This window comes from Crotalus tigris, unplaced genomic scaffold (genome assembly GCF_016545835.1).
Source record: "Crotalus tigris isolate CLP2741 ecotype Arizona unplaced genomic scaffold, ASM1654583v1 scf7180000019946.203332, whole genome shotgun sequence".
Classification (NCBI taxonomy): domain Eukaryota; kingdom Metazoa; phylum Chordata; class Lepidosauria; order Squamata; family Viperidae; genus Crotalus; species Crotalus tigris.
Window position 1 is genome coordinate 113,582 of NW_024097784.1, and position 20,844 is coordinate 134,425.

Here is a 20,844-nt window from a genome sequence, read left to right on the forward strand (position 1 = left end):
ATCCGTAGGGCTCTAAGGTACTATATTTCGCAGACAGCGGAATTCCGCAGTTCAGAAGCTCTCTTTATATCCTTCCACTCCTCTTCCAGGGGTCGGAAGGCTTCTTCCTCCACTATTGGTAGGTGGATCAGAGCATGCATTGCCGGGGCATATCAGGCGGAGGCCTTGCCGGTTCCCAGACACGTCACGGCACACTCTACAAGGAGTGCAGCCACCTCGGCAGCATGGGCCATCCAAGCTTCCATTGAGGAAGTTTGCAGAGCAGCCACATGGGCCTCACCTTCCCCGTTCATTCGTCACTATAAAATCGACAGATTTTCCTCTGCAGAGGCCTCCTTTGGTAGGGGGGTTCTTCAGCAGGTTTTAAACCAAAGTTCCACTCAGGACCAGTCTATTTCCCACCCTCAGGGACAATAGGCTTTGGTATGTCCCATTGGTGGATTATCCATCTCCAGTGCTGGAGAAGGGGCATTGTCTTATCTGAACGTCTTTTTTCAGCATGGAGATGGAGAATCCACACCCACCTTTATAGGTCATGTAGGTCTAGGGTTAGTTAGTTTGAGGCACAACATCTTGCTGTCAGTCAATGGCTTCACTCGTGTCAAGACTGGGGATCTCGTGGTCCAGGACGGGCGTGGCAACTTTGGCTGACTGATCTGATTGGGCAGGAATACAGTCTCAACCCATTGGTGGATTCTCCATCTCCGTGCTGAGAAAAGGCGTTCAGGTAAGGCAACGCCCCTTCCCTTCCCAGGTTTCACCCCAATCCAAGCAATTCCAGGCTTGGCCCCTCCCAACTCTGAGCCTTGGAAAGGTAAGGGACTGCCTCTAACTCCTCTCACCTGCTATCCTCCCGCCTCTGCACTTTTGGCCACCCTTCATCCTGTCTTGGGGGATAGCAAGCAGCTGCAGAACTACGTGGCTCTGCAGCTGCTTGCCATGCTGCAGCTCAGGAACTTCTTGGCATGCTATAACTCTGGGGCTGCAAGATGTCTCTTGAGTTACAGTCAGAAGCCATGGGCACCCTGTATCTCTCTGCCATTTTATTAAAAGGCATATGCTTTAATAATATTTTATATCAGTAAAGGCTTTCCAGTATCAATCCCGTGATAATGTATTTTCAGGCTTAGAGGCCATGGTTTAATTATTTTGTATCCTGATAGTGCTAAAGATATCAGCCACAAAACATCCAGGTAGCAGATAATTAGACAATAGCCTATTTAGTCTGGAAGCTCATCACAATTTAATAACATTTATTAGCCAGAAAACATGCTACTAGACTCTTCCTGATGTCATATCTAGACTAACGTATCTTTGACAATTGCAATCAACCAGATTTAATCAACTATATCATTGAGCTTTTATCTTAACATCTGTATTTTTTCTTATAAGAGACATTAATTTCCAGTCAAGCCTTAACCATGAAAGGCATCTGGGGGACTTTGTCTCAGTCACTTTCTCAGCCCAACCACCTCACAGGATTGTTGCTCTGGGCAAAATAGTAGGAGGAAGGAATGTAAGATATGTTCACCACTTTGAGTTGTTTATAAAAAATAAAGGTGGAATATAAATTCAATAAATAAATATTGTGATTATTTTCCTCTGTTGGAAAGCAAATGTGTAACACCTTTGAAATCATGGCAGCTATTGGGGTCTAGGAATATTGAACTAGGATCTTCCTTTTCTTTGTTTAGTTATTAATAGGTAAGCAATTATGATTTGATTGTAAAGCACATGAGAGGTTGACATTATGGCCTGATGTCCCTAATTTAGCCTAAGTATTACAACAAAATATTTTTTCTGAAAATAGTGGTGCTAAACAAGAGTTTAATAGTATAAATTAATACTTTGACAGTTTTCAAGATTTTTTGAGATTGTATTTTCAAATACACTTGGCAATATATAAAATTGAAATATATATTAACGAAATAATGTAGACTATATTCTTTAGTAGTCACTAAGTTCAATTTTAATTTCCTTAAGAGATCCTTCACTGAACAGATCAAACCAATTTTATATGGTATTAAAAAGTGAAATAAAAGTTACCATTGTACTACTACTACTTTGTGAAACAAAGAAATAAAAAAAAATTATTAAAGTTCTTTGGGACTTTTCATAGAATGTTTAAAAAAGGGCAGACATTAAACTTTTTATATTGGCTATGTAAGATATTTGAAATTCTTTAACATACCTAATTTGATCTTATTCTGTTAGAGCCATTTTTTGTTTCAAATTAATATATTTATTTGAAGAAATATTTATTTATATTTCATGTTTCTTGTCCATCTCTCTTAAATACATTTAAGAATCCCTATATAATGTTGATTTACATTTCTAAAATATTGAATTTGTCATCTTGTGAAGATCCTTGCCTTATTAAGTTTGGGGTACAGCTCAACACTTAAATAGTAAGAAAATAATTTTCTAATTAAAGAAATGGATCCAGGATGTGATGTTGTTTTTAGTCTTTCAAAAGTCTCTGTGCTCTAAAAATGAAATGCCAAATTATATTACCATATGATCAAAATTTAACAATAAGCTTACCAATGAAATTAATTTAATATTGATTTATGTGGATATTTTGTTTTTGTTCGTATTTTAGCTTAGTTATTTTAGCCACTCTATTTAGTTATTTTGTCTGTTATGCTATTATTATTCAATGAATGCAATGAGCTAACTGTAGCAAAATTTAAAATTAAAGCAAATTTTATTATTGAAGTATTTTTTTTAAATATAATAGTCTTACATATTAACTTAAGTAGTCAGCATATTGAGCATTCTGGAACATTAAGCCCCGCCTACCCTTATTAAATCCAATACAAATCCACATGCAAGCTCTGATTGGTCGAAACAAGTCACATGGCTTAAGCCCCACCCACCCGTGACATCATGGGAAATCCCCAAAACACAAAACCCCAACCACACTCTAACCATTTTGGGAAATCCCCCACACTCTAGCCAACTAAGCCTCATCCACACTCTAACCCCAGCCACACTCTGGCCAACTAAGCCTCATCCACACTCTAGCTAACTTTCATCTACATTCTAGTCTCAACCACACTCTAGTCTCATCCACACTCTAGCCTACTAAGCCCCCCTGCCACACATTAACATTTTTGTCTTCTTTATAAAAACATGTCCACAATAAATAAATATCCACTTCCAGTCTTAAAACAAATAATGAGAGATAATAATATCAAAGGCACAACAACTATAAACATATCTTGAAACTTCTTGCCGAAAGAGGGTTTCTTCCTACTGAGGCCTTACAAAAGGACAAAAGATTGTGAAAAAGATTAATCCAAAATACGAGTACCTTAAATCAGCCTGTCATAATCCAAGGAAGGTGTTAGTTAAAGACATAGAAAGCAGGGTTGTGACAGAGTATCCCTCAAACATGCACTAAGATGCTCATGGAGGAGTTTAACAAACAGCGACAGAAAACTGTATAAGGGTAAGTATGAAATAACACTCATTCCGGAAATTGAATACACCATAAAAAAAATCTTATGCCTAAATAAAATGGACAATAAGACTTTTTGTGAGTTATGTGTCATTGCAAAACAGTGAGGATTGATGGACTTTTATAGACTCAAAAAGCTGAGCTGATAGTTCTACTCAACAAGCCAGTTTCAGAAATACAGGGCGTACTTCCAACACCAGTTCCAGATATATGGTTGTACCTCCAATATCAGCTGCTCCTAAAAATCTTTGGGACAAGGCCAAAACCACCATCAGCAAACATGCTAATTGGATTATTAACCATGTATCCGATGAACCAAAGAGAGTTGTGAATGAAAAACTCAAAGCGCTCAAAACACAAATCCATTGCATTTTCAACAAACCACAAGTCAGAGAAAGCAAGACGGCGATCAAAGGATTTACAAAGCAATACATTATTGATGGTATCGATGGAGTCAAAGCTATTCTGTTTCTAAGATGGGCGAGAAACAAAGTTGTAAATCTGGCTAATAATCGAGGGTTAAAATATAACGTGGTCCTTCGTTGTGGGATGTCATGCACTGATATGAATAACGGGAAAGTTATCTGTTTCGTTCAAAGACTGAAACTGTATTAGAGCTATACGAACTGTATAGCAAAGACGTCATAGCCAAAGTGATTGTGAATGGAGACTGTATTGAGAGCTTTGAGATAAGAAAAGGCACAAGGTCAAAATTGCCGAAGATCCTATTTTTATTTCAAACAATTCCGATAAAACTTGAAAAAAAAATCTTCCAAGATCTAAACTCATGAATTTTGAATTTTGTTTGGCAAAGAAAGAAAGCTAGAATTAAGATGAAAATGTTACAAGGTGCTAAAGAAAATTGAGGTTTTGGGTTACCAGAGTGGGTTTTGTATTTTCAAGCATCTGTTTTAACATGGTGAAAGAATGGATAAAAGGTTGTTATATTTGAAGGGGCATGACTTACAATTGACATGGCACGCTTTCTTATGGTATGGGGAAAATAAAGTCCATAAGTATTTCCAAAATCACTATATGCTTTGTTAACAGTATGGGAAAAAATTAAAACTAAAATATATGTAAAAAATTTCAGTGTGGTTATCAACAACAGAAGCATTTGTACATCCAAACGTGGTAGACTTTGAAAAAATTTGGACATATAGAGATATTCTAAATATTGATGGGAATTTAAAATCTAAACAAGAACTGGAAAATCAGGGTGTCACGGTGGGCACATTTACAGATGTAAAATAGATATGAAAAAGACGTGAAACTATATGGATTTTATAAAGAACAAACTATATTTGATAAGATTTTGTTAACTTCAGATGAGAAATTAATTAAGAAAATATATAATTTTTTGATTCTGGAAATGGAAAGCGAACAAGTTAAAGAAACAATAAAATGGGCGAAAAACTTTGGTTATAATATAGAACTAGAAAAGTGGCAAAAGTTATGGGAGAGAAATTATAAATTGACAATGTCAACCTCGTATAAAGAAAATTTATATAAAATTTTATAGATGGCACTTGCCATCAGCAAGATTAGCAAAAATGTTTAAAAATATGTCAGATAGATGCTGGAAATATAAGCATAACTCAGGTACTTATTATCATGTTTGGTGGACATGTGGTAAAGCTAAGGTGTCCTGGAAAAAGATACATGCTTGGTTAGAAAAACTGTTGGGTGAGCATGTTGTTTTTAAACCTGAACTTTTCCTACTAGGTATAATGCCAGAAAAGATTAACAAACAAAGCCTATATTTGATTTTACATGTCACAACAGCAGCAAGAATAATTTTTGCGCAATAGTGGAAAAATGAAGGACTACCATAGGAGGAAGAATTAATCAGAAAAATATTGGAATGCGCAGAGATGGACAGATTAACTATGAGACTGAAAGATAAAGAAGAAACAGAATATTACCAAACTTGGGGTTTATTTTATCAGTGGCTTAGAGGAAAGAATGAAGGATTAGGAAATGAATATGTATTAGCATTTTTAAACTCAGACAGCACATTGGTTGAAAAACCAATATACGTATGTAACAGAAAATTAATAAAATCTTTATTTTAAAAAAGGATCATAGTCAATGGCGCTGTGCCAGATGAAGGGTAGTAACTGGAGGTTCAATGCCGTGCAAAGGTTGGAGATAAACATTGCCACTTACAGGCCATTAAGGGGTAGGTAGTACATTCCACTTCCACCGATTTTGGCGAGTAAAAAGGCGATTGTCAACATGAAACAACAAATGTTTCCAGTGGTGCATGATGCGAATGTTGAATCCAGTAGACCATAATCCTAACAGAGTGACAGATGAATTGTGGAAACAAGCCAAGAACCTGGTTGAAAAGTGCTGCTATATGCCATTATGCATACTATATTGCATTATTGTGCCCGTGCCTCTAAACCAGGGCTTTTCAACCAGTGGTACGGGTACCACCTGTGGTACATTGGCACCTGACAGGTGGTACGCGATCATCCTAGAAAAGTAGCGGGGGAGGGGAATGAGCTGAACCGGTGGCAGCACCGCACAAGCCTGAGCAAGAGATGGCTGGAGCTGCAGGGCTGTCAGGGCTCAGCGGAAGCGCCAGGATCAGCACTTCTTTAGGGCTGTCAGGGCTCAGTGGAAGCGCCAGGATCAGCGCCAGGCTCCAGCTGGAGCTCGGCACTGATCCTGGAGCTTCTGTTGAGCCCAGAAGAAGCACCAATCAGCTGGAATGTTGCAGCCTTTCCAGGTCACAGTGTCCCAGGGTCATGTGAAGTGACCAGAACCTGCTTCAGCCACCCAGCAGACGGGGAGGGGGAATAAAAGCCAAACACCCACCCCACCCCCGCTGCCAATCCTCAACAGAAATGCTCAGAACAATGAAAATCTCAGATAGGAGGAAGAGCGCCGCTGGGTGGGCAGGCAAGTGTCTTGCTCGGCTGTGGCTTGGGGGGCACTTTTTTCAGTGCCATGGTAACTTCAAACAGTCACTAAGCTAACTGTTGTAAGTCGATAACTACCTGTACTTTATCACTTTTTTCCTTTTTTTTTTTTTTTTTGTTTTTTGGTCATCAACATTTTGACACCTTGCTAGGCAACTGGTGGTACTCGGATATTGCCATATCCTAAAAGTGATACAATGGGTGAAAAGGTTGAAAAGCTCTGCTCTAAACCTTCTCATCAAGTGGCAGTGATTACAAACTTTGTCCACATCGCTCAACTTGCCTTTGCATATACGGCATGTAGTGGCTGCATCTTTAAAACTTCCCTTTAATGGCTGTGATTGGGAGATTTAACAGTCAACTCACCTTCACATATGTGACAAGTAGTAACTGAGGCAAACAAATTTAGATGAAAGGATGATTTTTAGGAATATTAAATGAATACATCGACATCTTAGGAATCAGCGAACTAAAATGGACAGGAATGGGTGAATTTAACTCAGATGACCATCAGGTATACTACTGTGGGCAAGAATCCCTCAGAAGAAATGGAGTAGCCTTCATAGTCAATAAAAGAATAGGAAAAGCAATACTGGGATACAATCCCCAAAATGACAGAATGATCTCAATTCGAATCCAAGGCAAACCATTCAATATCACAGTAGTCCAAATCTATGCCCCAACCACTGGTGCTGAAGAGGATGAAATTGACCGGTTCTATGAAGCCCTACAGCACCTTATAGAATTAACACCAAAAAATGATGTCCTTATCATCATGGGGGATTGGAATGCTAAGGTAGGAAGCCAAAAGATAACCGGAATAACAGGCAAGTTTGGCCTTGGAGTACAAAATGAAGCAGGGCACAGGCTAATAGAATTTTGTCAAGAGAATACGATGGTCATAACAAACACTCTTTTCCAACAACCCAAGAGACGGCTCTACACATGGACATCACCAGACGGTCAACACAGAAATCAGATTGACTATGTGCTCTGCAGCCAAAGATGGAGAAGCTGTATACAGTCAGTAAAAACAAGACCAGGAGCTGACTGTGGCTCAGATCATGAGCTTCTCGTTGCAAAATTTAGGCTTAAATTGAAAAAAGTAGGGAAAAGCACTAGGCCACTCAGGTATGAACTAAATCATATTCCTGATGAATATACAGTAGAGGTGACAAATAGATTTAAGGAACTGGATCTGATAGACAGAGTGCCTGAAGAACTATGGATGGAAGTTCGCAACATTGTACAAGAGGTAGCAACTAAAACCATCCCAAAGAAAAAGAAATGCAAGAAAGCAAAATGGCTGTCTGAGGAAGCTTTGCAAATAGCTGAGGAAAGAAGGGAAGCGAAAGGCAAAGGAGAAAGAGAAAGATACACCCAATTGAATGCAGAATTCCAGAGAGTAGCTAGAAGAGATAAGAATGCCTTCTTAAATGAACAGTGCAAAGAAATAGAAGAAAACAACAGAATAGGGAGGACCAGAGATCTCTTCAAGAAAATTGGAGATATGAAGGGAACGTTTCATGCAAAGATGGGCATGATAAAGGACCAAAATGGCAGAGACCTAACAGAGGCAGAAGAGATTAAGAAGAGATGGCAAAACTACACAGAAGAACTATACAAGAATGAGCTTAACATCCCAGATAACCACAATGAGATGGTCACTGACCTCGAACCAGACATCCTAGAATGTGAAGTGAAATGGGCCTTAGAAAATCTGAGCAACAACAAAGCTAGTGGAGGTGACAGTATTCCAGCTGAGCTATTCAAAATCTTAAAAGACGATGCAGTAAAAGTGCTACACTCAATTTGCCAGCAAATTTGGAAAACTCAACAGTGGCCACAGGATTGGAAAAGGTCAGTTTACATTCCAATTCCAAAGAAAGGCAATGCCAAAGAATGTTCAAACTATCGCACCATTGCACTCATTTCACATGCTAGTAAAGTTATGCTTAAAATCCTACAAGCTAGACTCCAGCAGTATGTGGATCGAGAACTACCAGAAGTACAGGCAGGATTTCGAAGAGGCAGAGGAACTAGAGATCAAATTGCCAACATACGCTGGATCATGGAGAAAGCTAGGGAGTTCCAGAAAAACATCTACTTCTGCTTCATTGACTATGCAAAAGCCTTTGATTGTGTGGATCACAACAAATTGTGGCAAGTTCTTAAAGAGATGGGAGTACCAGACCATCTCATTTGTCTCCTGAGAAACCTATATGCGGGTCAAGAAGCAACAGTGAGAACCGAACACGGAACCACTGATTGGTTCAAAATTGGAAAAGGAGTCCGGCAAGGCTGTATACTGTCGCCCTGCCTATTTAACTTATATGCAGAGCACATCATGAGAAAGGCAGGGCTAGATGAATCAAAAGTTGGAATTAAGATTGCCGGGAGAAATATCAACAACCTAAGATATGCAGATGATACCACTCTAATGGCAGAAAGTGAAGAGGGACTAAAGAGCCTCTTGATGCGGGTGAAGAAGGAGAGTGCAAAAGTTGGCTTGAAACTCAACATTAAGAAAACCAAAATCATGGCATCCGGCCCTCTCAATTCCTGGCAAATAGATGGGGAAGAAATGGAGGTAGTGACAGATTTTATTTTTCTGGGCTCCAAGATCACCTCAGATGGGGACTGCAGCCAAGAAATTAAAAGACGCTTGCTCCTGGGGAGGAAAGCTATGGCAAATCTAGACAGCATACTAAAAAGCAGAGACATCACCCTGCCAACAAAAGTGCGTATAGTCCAGGCCATGGTTTTCCCAGTTGCAATGTATGGCTGTGAAAGTTGGACCATAAGAAAGGCTGAGCGCCAAAGAATTGAGGCCTTTGAACTATGGTGCTGGAGAAGACTCCTGCGAGTCCCTTGGACTGCAAGGCGTTCAAACCAGTCAGTCCTAGAAGAGATCAACCCCGACTGCTCTTTAGAAGGCCAGATCCTGAAGTTGAAACTCAAATACTTTGGCCACCTAATGAGAAGGAAGGACTCACTGGAGAAGGGCCTAATGCTGGGAAAGATTGAGGGCAATAGAAGAAGGGGACGACAGAGAATGAGATGGCTGGATGGAGTCACTGAAGCAGTAGGTGTGAATTTAAATGGACTCCAGGAGATGGTAGAGGACAGGAAGACCTGGAGGAACATTGTCCATGGGGTCGCGACGGGTCGGACACGACTTCGCAATTAACAACAACAAAATGAATACTTGCTCATTTTGAAATTAAAAAAAGTGAAACAACTTTCAGTTCTAAAGTTGAATTAATTAAGTAGTATATTAAGTTCCTGTCTGGAACAACATTCCATGTTTCATCACAAGGTTTTTCTCTTTTATTTTTTTAATATTAAAATATATTAACATAATGGGATATTCTTTTTTCTAGAATTACTCTTTGCAAATAAATATTTTACTTACCTATACTTGCTGTAACAATTATATAAACCACTTGTCCTCCTTGGTATGCTTTTTCCTATACAAGGCCCAATATCCAGCTAACTCATACGTCTCTGTTAGAGAGAGAGAGATAAATATTGGGTCTTTCTCCTGTTTACTTATTAGAATGACATTTTTTGATAAACAGTATTTCACAATGTAGCTTTTTAGCATCAAGTGCTAATTTCAAAGTATCTTCATTTTTCAGATATGTTAACTGTTGGGCTGCTGCAGCATTCTAGTCTAGAGAACCTATAGTTTTCAAAAGCCTTTACCCTTTAGAAAGTTGCTAAGAATCCCCATATTGATAGAAAACGGACACAAAAGCAAAAATTGAAAAGCTTAGCTCCACTAGTAAAGCATTCTGTATCAGTAATGAAGGCCTTTAGGTTATGGGCAAATTTATGTTGAGGTGGCAATAAAGTATAATTGTAACAAAATGAATTCATTTGCAACTGAGCAATGAAGAAAATTGAAAAATAAGAGGATATTGATGAGCATGGGAACTAGTTATATGCCTTAAGTTCCTGCCAAATTATGTCAGTGCAGTGTCTTTTAAAATTGATAAAAGATCTGATAATTGACACTAGAATTTGTCTGTTAGACTTTGAAATATGATACAGCTGCCAAGTGAGATGGGCAATATATACTGTAAAATAAATAAGGTAAATAAGTGCCCGCAAGTCTTGTCTCCAGCAATCTTGTATATCCTTTGCATTTTCTGATAATAAGAATTTGTATTGCCAACAAAAAAATAAGGTTTAAATTATATGTCCCATTTCACATGAAGAGTCTTATTAGCCAAGAGACATGAGTTGACTATACACCTAGAATGGTGTATGGCAGAACTCTCTAGAAATCTAGCACTGAAGTGGGATGGTTAAGATTTCCTCCAATAAAGTGAAGCTTAAAGTAGGAGCTATTTCTATGGAGTTCATAAAGTCAAAACAATATTTGTCTTACTACTTTAATTACATGAAACGGGATGGTCTAATAACAGGTGATTGGAAATATTCAAGTTTCAAAGTTTGAAAATTGTTTTGTGGGAGAAAAGTGGCTTATTTTATAAATCTATAACTAGTTCTTTCAATCAACTATGGAAAAAAGAGGTGCATTCTCTCACTATAGATTATATTTTCTCACAACTTGTTGGTACTCAAGTATTTCCATTGCCCAGTGCTGACAGTGGATTTAGATCTTATTACGCTGGTAGATTTTTCTTCAAAAGGTTGCCTATGAGGATTTCTAATATTTCTGAGTTGCCTCAATGATCTGTTTCCCAACAGCATTTGAAAGATATTTCAGTATTCATGGATGATATTTTTGATTATAGCTGTATTGAAGATGAACAAGGGCAGAAACTATGTTCCAGAAAATCAGTCATAAAAATTGAGCAAAAGCAATTACATACTATATTTCACATACTTTGAACACATACTTCACATAGTTTGGAACTCAGAATCAAAATAGAAACATAATCATTCTATTTTTTAAAAAAGTATAATGTTCTTGATTTAAGTAGTATTTAAACAATGCATATAAATAGTATTTTATGTTTATTTTTAAAGCCTTTCTATTGTCCATAAATACCTTATATTACATATATTGTATAGCAACAATAAATAATAAAGCAAAGTAGAACAACTGTAGCCTGAACATATACAGCTTTGTAAATTTTCTGTAAAAATGTGTTCAATTTTAATACTTGCTATCATATGCAATACTGTAATCACATAGTATTTTTGTTAAGACTGGAAGAGAAAGTTCTAGAATCTACTAAATTAAGCAACTCCAGTTGCTTTGTAGAAGCTGAGAATACCCCCCCCCCTTTTTTTCAGGTAATTTTTTTGGAAATATATGGACTTCTCTGGTCCTAAGAGGACAGGTTAGAGAAGGTATAAAAGGCAATATTTTAGATATTTTTGCTTTCCTCTGGCTGTATTGAGATAACTGATAAGTCTTTTTTAAAAAATTGGTTTGACTTCTAATTACAGCAGAAATGTCCAATAAAAATCAGTACTGGCTGCATTTATTAGATAGGCATAAGCTTTTGTTTCCCTTCAGGAGAATCATTGTGACAGTTCAGAGAACATCCTGTGCACTCCATCTTTTGAAGATGTTAATTTGTTTTGCTTTTATCATGCCAAAAATAATTTTTGTACAAATTAAAGTTGAAACATGTGTTGGCTCATGATCCAAGGAAAAGATGTGACTGTTAAGAAAAAGCAAACAATTTCTATATCTCTTCACCCATACTTTTTGGAAATAAATCCAAAGAACTGCATTTCACTATCTGATACATAATTGTGAGAATGAAATCTTTTTTTGAGATATATTAAGATTTTAAACTGAACAGTATAAAATTAAGTTTCTCAGTAGGATCATTATTTCATTCACATGACCTTGTATTGTGTTCAAGAAATATTTAGTGATTCAGGTTATGTCATTTACATGTTTTATTTATTTAAAACGGGGGTGGGAAACTATGGCCCTTTTGTGACTTGTGGACTTTAACTCCCAGAATTCCTGAGCCAGCCATGCTACCTGAAGAATTCTGGAAGTTGAAGCCACAAGTCATAAAAGGGCTATAGGTCCCCAACTCTGATTTAAAACATTTGTATAGTTCTTACTGTTTTAAAAATAACATTAAGTTTTTCAAACAAAACAATAATTTAAATCCTTGATTAAAGATATATTAAAATATTAAATAAAATACAGTATTAAAATAAATGACAAAATAATAAAACAATAAAAGAAAGTAAAACAGTAATGCAAACTATAAATTATAGCAACATTAATGTTTTGTTTCAATGTTCTGAGAGAATAGGAATGTCTACTACCAGAAAGAACAGTAAAGATGTCAACAGATGTATCTTTTTGGTGAGAGGTAAATAGGGAACTACCATTAAAAACGCTCCTTTCAGTCATTTACACCATCTTAGTATGGGAGAATGCCTGGATAATGCCTTGCAAAAATATTATGATATAAGTACAAATATATATGGGAAGAAATGTTATGTTAAATAGTGTGATCCCAAACCATGAATGGTTTAGATGGTTAAATTTGGGACTGGAAACCAATTGTAAATATATATATACATTGCTTACTGGTGTGCTTGCACTTAAAGCGGTATATAAGTCTCATAAATAAATAAATTGGGAGTCATCAATGAAGGTCATAGAAGTGGCATGATGTATTCGTATTGCCCCTTCCCAGTCAGTGTGTTTGACTGGGGCATTTTCTACCAACTGAAATTTTCAAATCATAACTGAGGGCAGTTATATAACATATTGCATAGCATCAAGAAGAGTTAACCAGGGCATGCATCACTGTAGCAAAGTAATCGTTATCCAGTGATAATTATAGTTGGTGTATCAGCCTAAGCTAGTGAAGATTTTTATGCAACAGAGGCCACTTGTGCCTGAACAATCAACAATGAATAAAGGAATATCTCCAAACTATAAATATGATCCTTTATCAGGAATATGATACTATCCAGAATAGGTTGAATTCCACTCAACCTGGGCATATGCCATTCACTGGCAGTACCTCTCCTTGTCTGAATTGACTTTCAGTGTTTGGGCTCTTATCTAGTCCATTACTGCAGGGAGGCAATGGCTCAACAATTGCACCCAAGCCAGTGAAAAGAAGAAAAGGAGAAATAGAACTTAGTGCCATCAGCCCATTGATGGCATTTTATTCTATATCTGTGAATAATCTCTCTTGTAGGGAGGAATTTAGAAGCTTCCCACTTAATGTGATCAATGATGAGATAAAATGACCAGGCAAATATATTGTTGGCTGAACATGACTAGCCACCTATTCAGTTAATCAAATATTAAAACTGGACTTGCAATATTCCTGCAAACTGAATTGCCAAAACTGAACACTGTAAGTCAGAAGAAATGTGATAGATTTTATCCTCAAAGCATCTATCTAATACATGAGTCCCCAACCTGTGAGCCGCGGCCCACTATTGGGCTGTGGCCAGCTGGCCAGCAGGCCGCAGAACAGGCTGGCCAGTGCCCGCACATGTGTGTGCATGCTTATCCCCATTTGCGCTAGTGTCACTGATACTACACTAAGGGGTACTGCACGGTGAAAATGAGATGCCGTATGGCAAAAATGGGGCACCACATGGTGAAAATGCAGTGCTAGTGCCCACATGGCAAAATTGGGGCAGTGCTACTGAATGCCATGCAGATGCTAGCACCGCCCTGTTTGCATTGTGCATCCTCACGGTCCTGTTTGTGTGTGCGCATGCATACACATGTAAAATGCTTCCCCCTCCCTGTCCCTCCAGTCTAACAACCAAGAAAGATTGGAGACCTCTGATCTAGTAAATACAGATAGTCCCCGCTTAGTGACTGTTTGAAATGACAGTGGATCTCAAAAAAGTTACTTACAACTTGGATTCAAAGATCCAATGCTGTTTCTTCCTTACTTGTGGTCATGTGATCACAGTTTGGCTATTAGGCAACCAGCCCACATTTATGACCATTTACAGTGTCACACAATCACAATTTATGATATTTTTTGCTGGAAAACTCTCCCATTGTGAACAATGATTGCTGGAAAAAAATGTCATAAAATTGGGTTGGTCATGTGATTACCAGTTTAATGACTGCCATGACTTATGATTATAATTCTGGGCTCAATTACAATTCTAAGTTGAGGACTACCTGTAAAGACTATTACATTTTTTTTGAAATTGATAGATTGCCACTTCAATAGGTAACAAGTTGAATAAAAAAAAAAAGAATTCTTGTAAGCTACAGCAGTTCTCTCTTCCTGATTGTATGAATGATATTGGGAGCTATAGATTCTCAGAGCATGAATACCAATTAAATCAATACCTAATAGCTCTCAGCTCTAAAGTTGAGAATCTCAAGGTAAAATGTCCAGGCCTAAAAGAAATGCAGGATGTAGCAAGACTATTTCTGGTGCAAAAATGGCAGCAGTAGTACTGCTGCTTCTTTTCCAAGCAATATATTTCATTGGTTTGCTTGCATGTATGTGATAGAGGTTGAGAGATTTTTAAACTCTTCAGAAATACATTCCTCATTGTGAAATGTAAAATTGCTTAATCTATCCTGTCAGAACATTTCTCATTATTTTGGAACAGTTTGATTCATTTAGTTAACTGTTATGATCTTCCATTGAGCCATTGAAGAATATTACCTTATCTTTTGAATAATATGTTTGGTCTTTATAATTTTTGTTTTTAAGAAAATAGGAAAACATTTTTATGATTATTATGATAAATATGTGTATAGGTATTATATATAAGCTTGTAAGAGATAAAAGTTTGGTGGAACTGGGTTATCTTTCATTACTTAAGCTATGTTTTTTGAGAACATCCCAGTGACTAAGAGTTACTGGGAGGATATGGAAGAAAAGGTTTACAAATTAATGTGTAAAGAAAATTGTATTCATGAGTGATACTGAATGTATATATTTCTTGCACTGTATCTCCTAGGCACTACCATTAACGAAGAAAGAAATAACTCAGAAAATAAACCTCCACTATCTGTGATGGGAACTCAGTTTGACCATACTTCACAGGTCAGAAATCCCTCATCTGCTGTTTTGAAAAAATATGTGATTGAATTAGGGCTAACAGGTCTGGGTTGCAAAATTTCAGACAGCCATAAATATGGCAGCAAAGAGGCACTGAAAAATTATTTGCTTCCATTTACCTGGATGGATGGATGGATGGATGGATGGATGGATGGATGGATGGATAGATAGATAGATAGATAGATAGATAGATAGATAGATAGATAAATAGATAGATATTTACAGATAACTGATTACAAAGACTGCTGAATAATATTTGCTTTTTTACTTACCATGTTTCCCTGAAAATAAGACCTGGGCTTTTTTTTTTTTTTTGCCTATAAAAGAGGTACCATGTCTTATTTTCGGGGAATGTCTTTTCCACTCATTTCCATCCCTAACAGCCTCACCCAACCGACCCACTTCTTCTGCAGCCGAAGGAGTAGCTTCATTCTGCAGCTGAAAATGGAGCTTGGGCCTGCATTTCGCAGTTGGGCTTTTCCGGAAGGCCTCTGCAGCCGATAACTGAGCAATGGATTCAATCCATAGCTTGTATTTCGGTTGTAGAGGTCTTGCAGAACTGAGCTATGGATTGAATCCATAGCTTGTTTCTTGGCTACAGTGGCCTTCCAGAAAGGCCTGACTGCGAAATGCAGGCCTGGGGGCACCGCAGAAGAAATGGACTGGCGAGCAAGTCCTGGCTGCAATGGTAAGTGGGTGTGGGGTGCATGGAGCAGCTCCACACCCCCATCCCCACCCTAGCTTTATTTTTAGGCATGTGCCTTGCCCCCAAAATGTGGGCTATTTTGGGGGTAGGACTTATATTAGGCCCACCCCCAAAAATCAGGCTAGGACGTATTTTCAGGATAGGTTTTACTTTGGGGGAAACATAGTAGTTAAGGTTTTAAATATATTTTAAATATATTTCTGTCATAAACCACTCAGAATTAGAGAATCAACAACTCAAGCCAATATCTGGCAATTGAACAAGGGTGCTGCCTATAATGTGAAGTGTTGTGCTGCTATTGTATGACTGCATTAAGTAATGTTATTAATGATGTTGTGGTATTTATCTTAAAATTGTGCATGAATTGCTATCAGTATCATTTATAGTGCTTCAAAACCTTATTACCACCGGGAACATTTACTATGTAAAATCATATTTATAGATAACGTATTTATTCTGCATATTAAAATTTGTTACAGTATAAAGTCCAGAACTGTTATATGCAAGCAGTTCAATTACTGCTAGATTAAAGGACTTCAGAATTTAATGTGAATGGAAAGGGAAAGAAGATACTGATATATTAATTATTCAGTGGTATTATGATTGGTTAACTGTAGTGATATAAAGACAAATGTAATGGCAAGATTCATAGTAGTAATTTATCTGATTAATACATTCAATCTGTTAGGGTAAAGCAATTTGTTTAATTATCACCTTGATATTTTCACTGCAGTAACTTCTATACTAATTGCTAACTGGAAATAACCAGGTTGTTTGTAACACCACCTGTTTCCAATTATCTCTGCTCATAACTATGAGTTCTGGCAGAGTGGACATGCTTAAGATCCTTTCTGTAAAGCAATGTCACCTAGCAGCAGATATGCTTCTTCTCTTGTAGCACTTGTCCTGTAGAACAACATCTCACCTGAGATTCAGATGGCCTGACCCTGTTGCTCTGTAAGGCCCCCAAAACCTGGTTCTTTTCCTGGACATTGGACCAGAACATCATATGAGCCTATCCAAAAATAAAAGTTAATTCAATAAAATGTGCAATAGTTGGCCTCTGTTATTCTGTTTTTCTGCTTAGGGTGTTTGTTATGTTTTCTTTTTAGTGCCTTCATTTTTATGAATCTAACCAAGCAAAGCCTAGAGTCATTTTTGTGAAAAGTAATTTATATAAATAGAAAATAAATACATAAAGCAGGATTAGAACTCAAAATCTTCTGATTTCTAGTGAAGTGATGTTAACCACTACATCAAACTAGTTGTAACTTTTAGTTGTAGAAATATGTAGGCATAAATATAATAGATACTGGATGGTGAGCTTTTGTTATTTAAACAGATTAAATTTAATAAATAAAGTGGATTTAAATTATTCATGATTGATATCAGCTTATTACCAATTCAAAATATATAAATGTTAAAATCAAAATATTATTTTATTGTATGCTATATGTTAATGAGGAAACACAGAGGGAACAGATATAAATAACCAATGCCTGAATAACATTTTTCAGTCAATAGAGTACAAGAAATTTATAGACAAAAATGCATAGACATAGAGAGTATTCTTCTGTTTATTAGGACAACAGGCATGCTAAACCTTCTCAGAAATTGTGAGATTAGGGTTCCAGCTATATGATAAATTGTTCATCACACATTAAACATTTTACAAAAGAAGACTAGTTGCTTAGATAAAATTATCAGAAATACTATTCTTAATTTATATAGGTATTAAACAACTGTAAAATATTTTTAAAATTAAGAGTGGTCCCATACCATTAGAATCAAATTTGACTCAAAGGATATTCACTTTTTTATGATAAGTTTAACATTATATCTAGTATAAATAGTATACCCACATTGATTGGGTCAAACATATTATCAAGTAGTTAATAAGTCTTTGACAAAATGTATCTGTAGTTCCTCTTTGGAAACACTTTGAATGTGCCTAGAAAAGTATTTATGTTATTTGTTAGCTATGAAAAGAACCACTATCATGATTAAACTGAATTCATTCATATTTTAATTGTTTCCCGGCATGTAATAATAGTAATTTCTTTAAATAAAGAAACAATCTTGCCATCTCCATTTCCTTTCATTCAGTCTAACTCTCACAAATTTCTTATCCTCTTATTTCAACCAACTTATTCTTATTATTCCTCTTTTTCAACTTCCTATTTTTTTTCCCCCTAACTTCAGACATTAGTTCTCACACTCTTCAATGTTCTCCAATCCTGTTGAATTGCAATGACCACAGTTTCTAATTGCTAATTGAAACTGAAAAATAAGCTACTCATTATTCTACTCTATTTCATTCCACTCACCAAAATGTCCATTGTTCACAGAAGACAACTACCGTATATGCCCCCTGAGACAAAAAAAAAAAAAAAATTCCCAGAGAACCTTCAGTTTCAGGAATCTGTTACTAGCTTTAAAAACTGGAAAGATCTTTATAAATGTCCTTTAATGCCAGCATAGAATTGAATCATATTTTATCGGGAATCTTTAGAATGATGGTTCTCTGTAGATGATGTTAAAAAAAATATAACTACAGAATCACAAATACAAATAAATTTGTATTTTAGCTGATATATTATGTTTCTTTTCCCAGGTATACTGTTCTCTGGTGTTTTTTCTCAATATTTATAGAAGGTGCTCAATCTTGAAGTGAATTGGATATATTAGTATTTAATATTTGCTCTACGTAGGGCCTAATCATAGCATGTTTATGAGCATTCTTGTTTTATAACCAATTGTAAGCGTTCTGTAAAAAACTACTGTAAATATTTGTATTGTTTCAAAGTTTACTTTAAAAGAGAATATAAAAGTAAATGGAAGATATAATTACCAATTATTAATTATGATATTATATATTACAACTAACAAGTAAATGTTATAGACCTTTCAATGCCATTTGTCAAAAAATACGAACATGAAGCATAATCCATTCATGTCCTGTTTGTGGTCTTCTCATAAGTATCTGGTTAGCCATTGTGAAACAAAATTCTAGATAAGAGAATCTGGGAAATGTTTCAGTGCAGAATATTTTTGTTCTTTCTGTCATTTTCTTAGGTAAATTCAGAAAACCAGTCAAAGTTGACTGAAGCAGACATTGAACGGGAGGCAAAGAAAAGTCAGAATATGGAAAGCAGTTCTGTGTTGGAATTTCCAAATGATGTACCTTTTGCTCTTGCACCACATATTTTGGCAATACAGGATACCTGTAATGATTTCTCAAGACAACTGATCTCCTGTCATGTTAATGACAATTTAGCACGATTTTGGTATGATTTTACACTTGAAAATTCAGTATTGTGTGAGTCTTAAAGATGGGTTACTTAATATAAAAATGCACCAAAATCACTTGAAATAAAATATGCTGGTATTGTCTATCAAGTAAATTGGTTGTTTGTATCTACGACTAGTCTGACAGAACATTATCATTTTCTTGACATGACAATATAAGAACAGCTAAGCCAAACATTACAAGTCAATTACAATAAATAGGCTATAATCTGAACTCAATGAAAATAATCATATAAACTTCCAGATAGCTTAGTCCTTGCTTGATCATAGAAAAATAAATTAAATGTTATATCATATTGTAATTTACAAATGAACAACTTATACTATATTAATAAATTAGTTAATTTTATTACAGCATCTTTCATTGGGGAATTCACAACAAAATTTTAAAATCTAAATTTACACATTGTTAGTGCAGAATGAATTAATATCAAATATCTGAGGTTGGCTTTGGAATTCAATTCATATTTCTTGGGACTGTAGTTTGGCTGGCTGTATTCTAGATTTCTATGTTCAGTTTTTCTATTGCAAGTTTTTGTTGCAACAGTATAGCTGAGGTATATGATTATATTGTACATTATGTCAGTGTGCCTGTCTGTGTACATATGATGGGTGCATAGGTATATATGCAGATGAGTACATAATATACATGAGCATGTTTATAAATGTATTTACACCAGTAAAATAAACATGGATATTTAAAATATATCACTATAGCTTTTCATGAAATACTGTATGCTACCCTTCTCTATCTTCATCTCCTTCTTTATCTTATTTTGTTCATTGCTTTTGTGCAGTGAAGAACAATATACAAGATGTAAAAAGATAATATTGTGTAAAATATAATTATGTTTTTAAACCAATTAAATCTTAAACAGAACCATGTTGTCCCGTGTTTCTGTTGTATGATAAAGAAGCTAAGAATGCAAACATTTCTTGAAGCTAGCCTTAATATTGGGTATATAGTATTCTTTCCAAGAAGACATAGGAATCTTTTCTGCAGTAATTCAGGCTTGATATGCCCAATATTCTTCACTGATAGATAGATTCAATTTTTTGGAATATAATTTAAAAACACATTGAAATCGTAAATCCTTTCCCTAAATCATATTTACAAGGCTAAGAATTTTCTACCTGTATGGGATGTGTCTAAATCATACATATCACCAAATTTGTTGTATTTCTGATATAAAAAGTAGGCAACTCTTTTTAAATATTTATTGAGTCAAAAAAGACATTTTTACAAATTAGTCTCCTTACATCAGGGTGTCAGACTCAATTTCATTGAGGGCCGCATCAGCATCATGGTTGCCATTGGGGGGCGGGTGGGTGTGGCTGGCATGGGCGTGGCCTACTGGGTGGGCATGGCCAGCTCCATGTCACTCATGTCAGGGGCACCTGTGCGGGCCTGGGCAGGAATGA

General features: G+C 36.2%; 1 protein-coding gene across 2 annotated transcripts in view; it reads left to right on the top strand.

The window, feature by feature from the left end:
- UMAD1 (UBAP1-MVB12-associated (UMA) domain containing 1) overlaps window positions 1-20,302 on the top strand; it is a 78,379-nt gene extending 58,077 nt beyond the window's left edge. For both annotated transcript variants that reach the window (XM_039365053.1, XM_039365052.1), the window contains exons 3-4: window positions 15,307-15,392; window positions 19,189-20,302. In XM_039365053.1, coding sequence (XP_039220987.1) covers window positions 15,307-15,392; window positions 19,189-19,443 — 341 coding nt within the window. In that variant the 3' untranslated portion in view covers window positions 19,444-20,302. The remainder of the gene's footprint in view (window positions 1-15,306; window positions 15,393-19,188) is intronic.
- The last annotated feature ends 542 nt before the right edge of the window (window positions 20,303-20,844 follow it).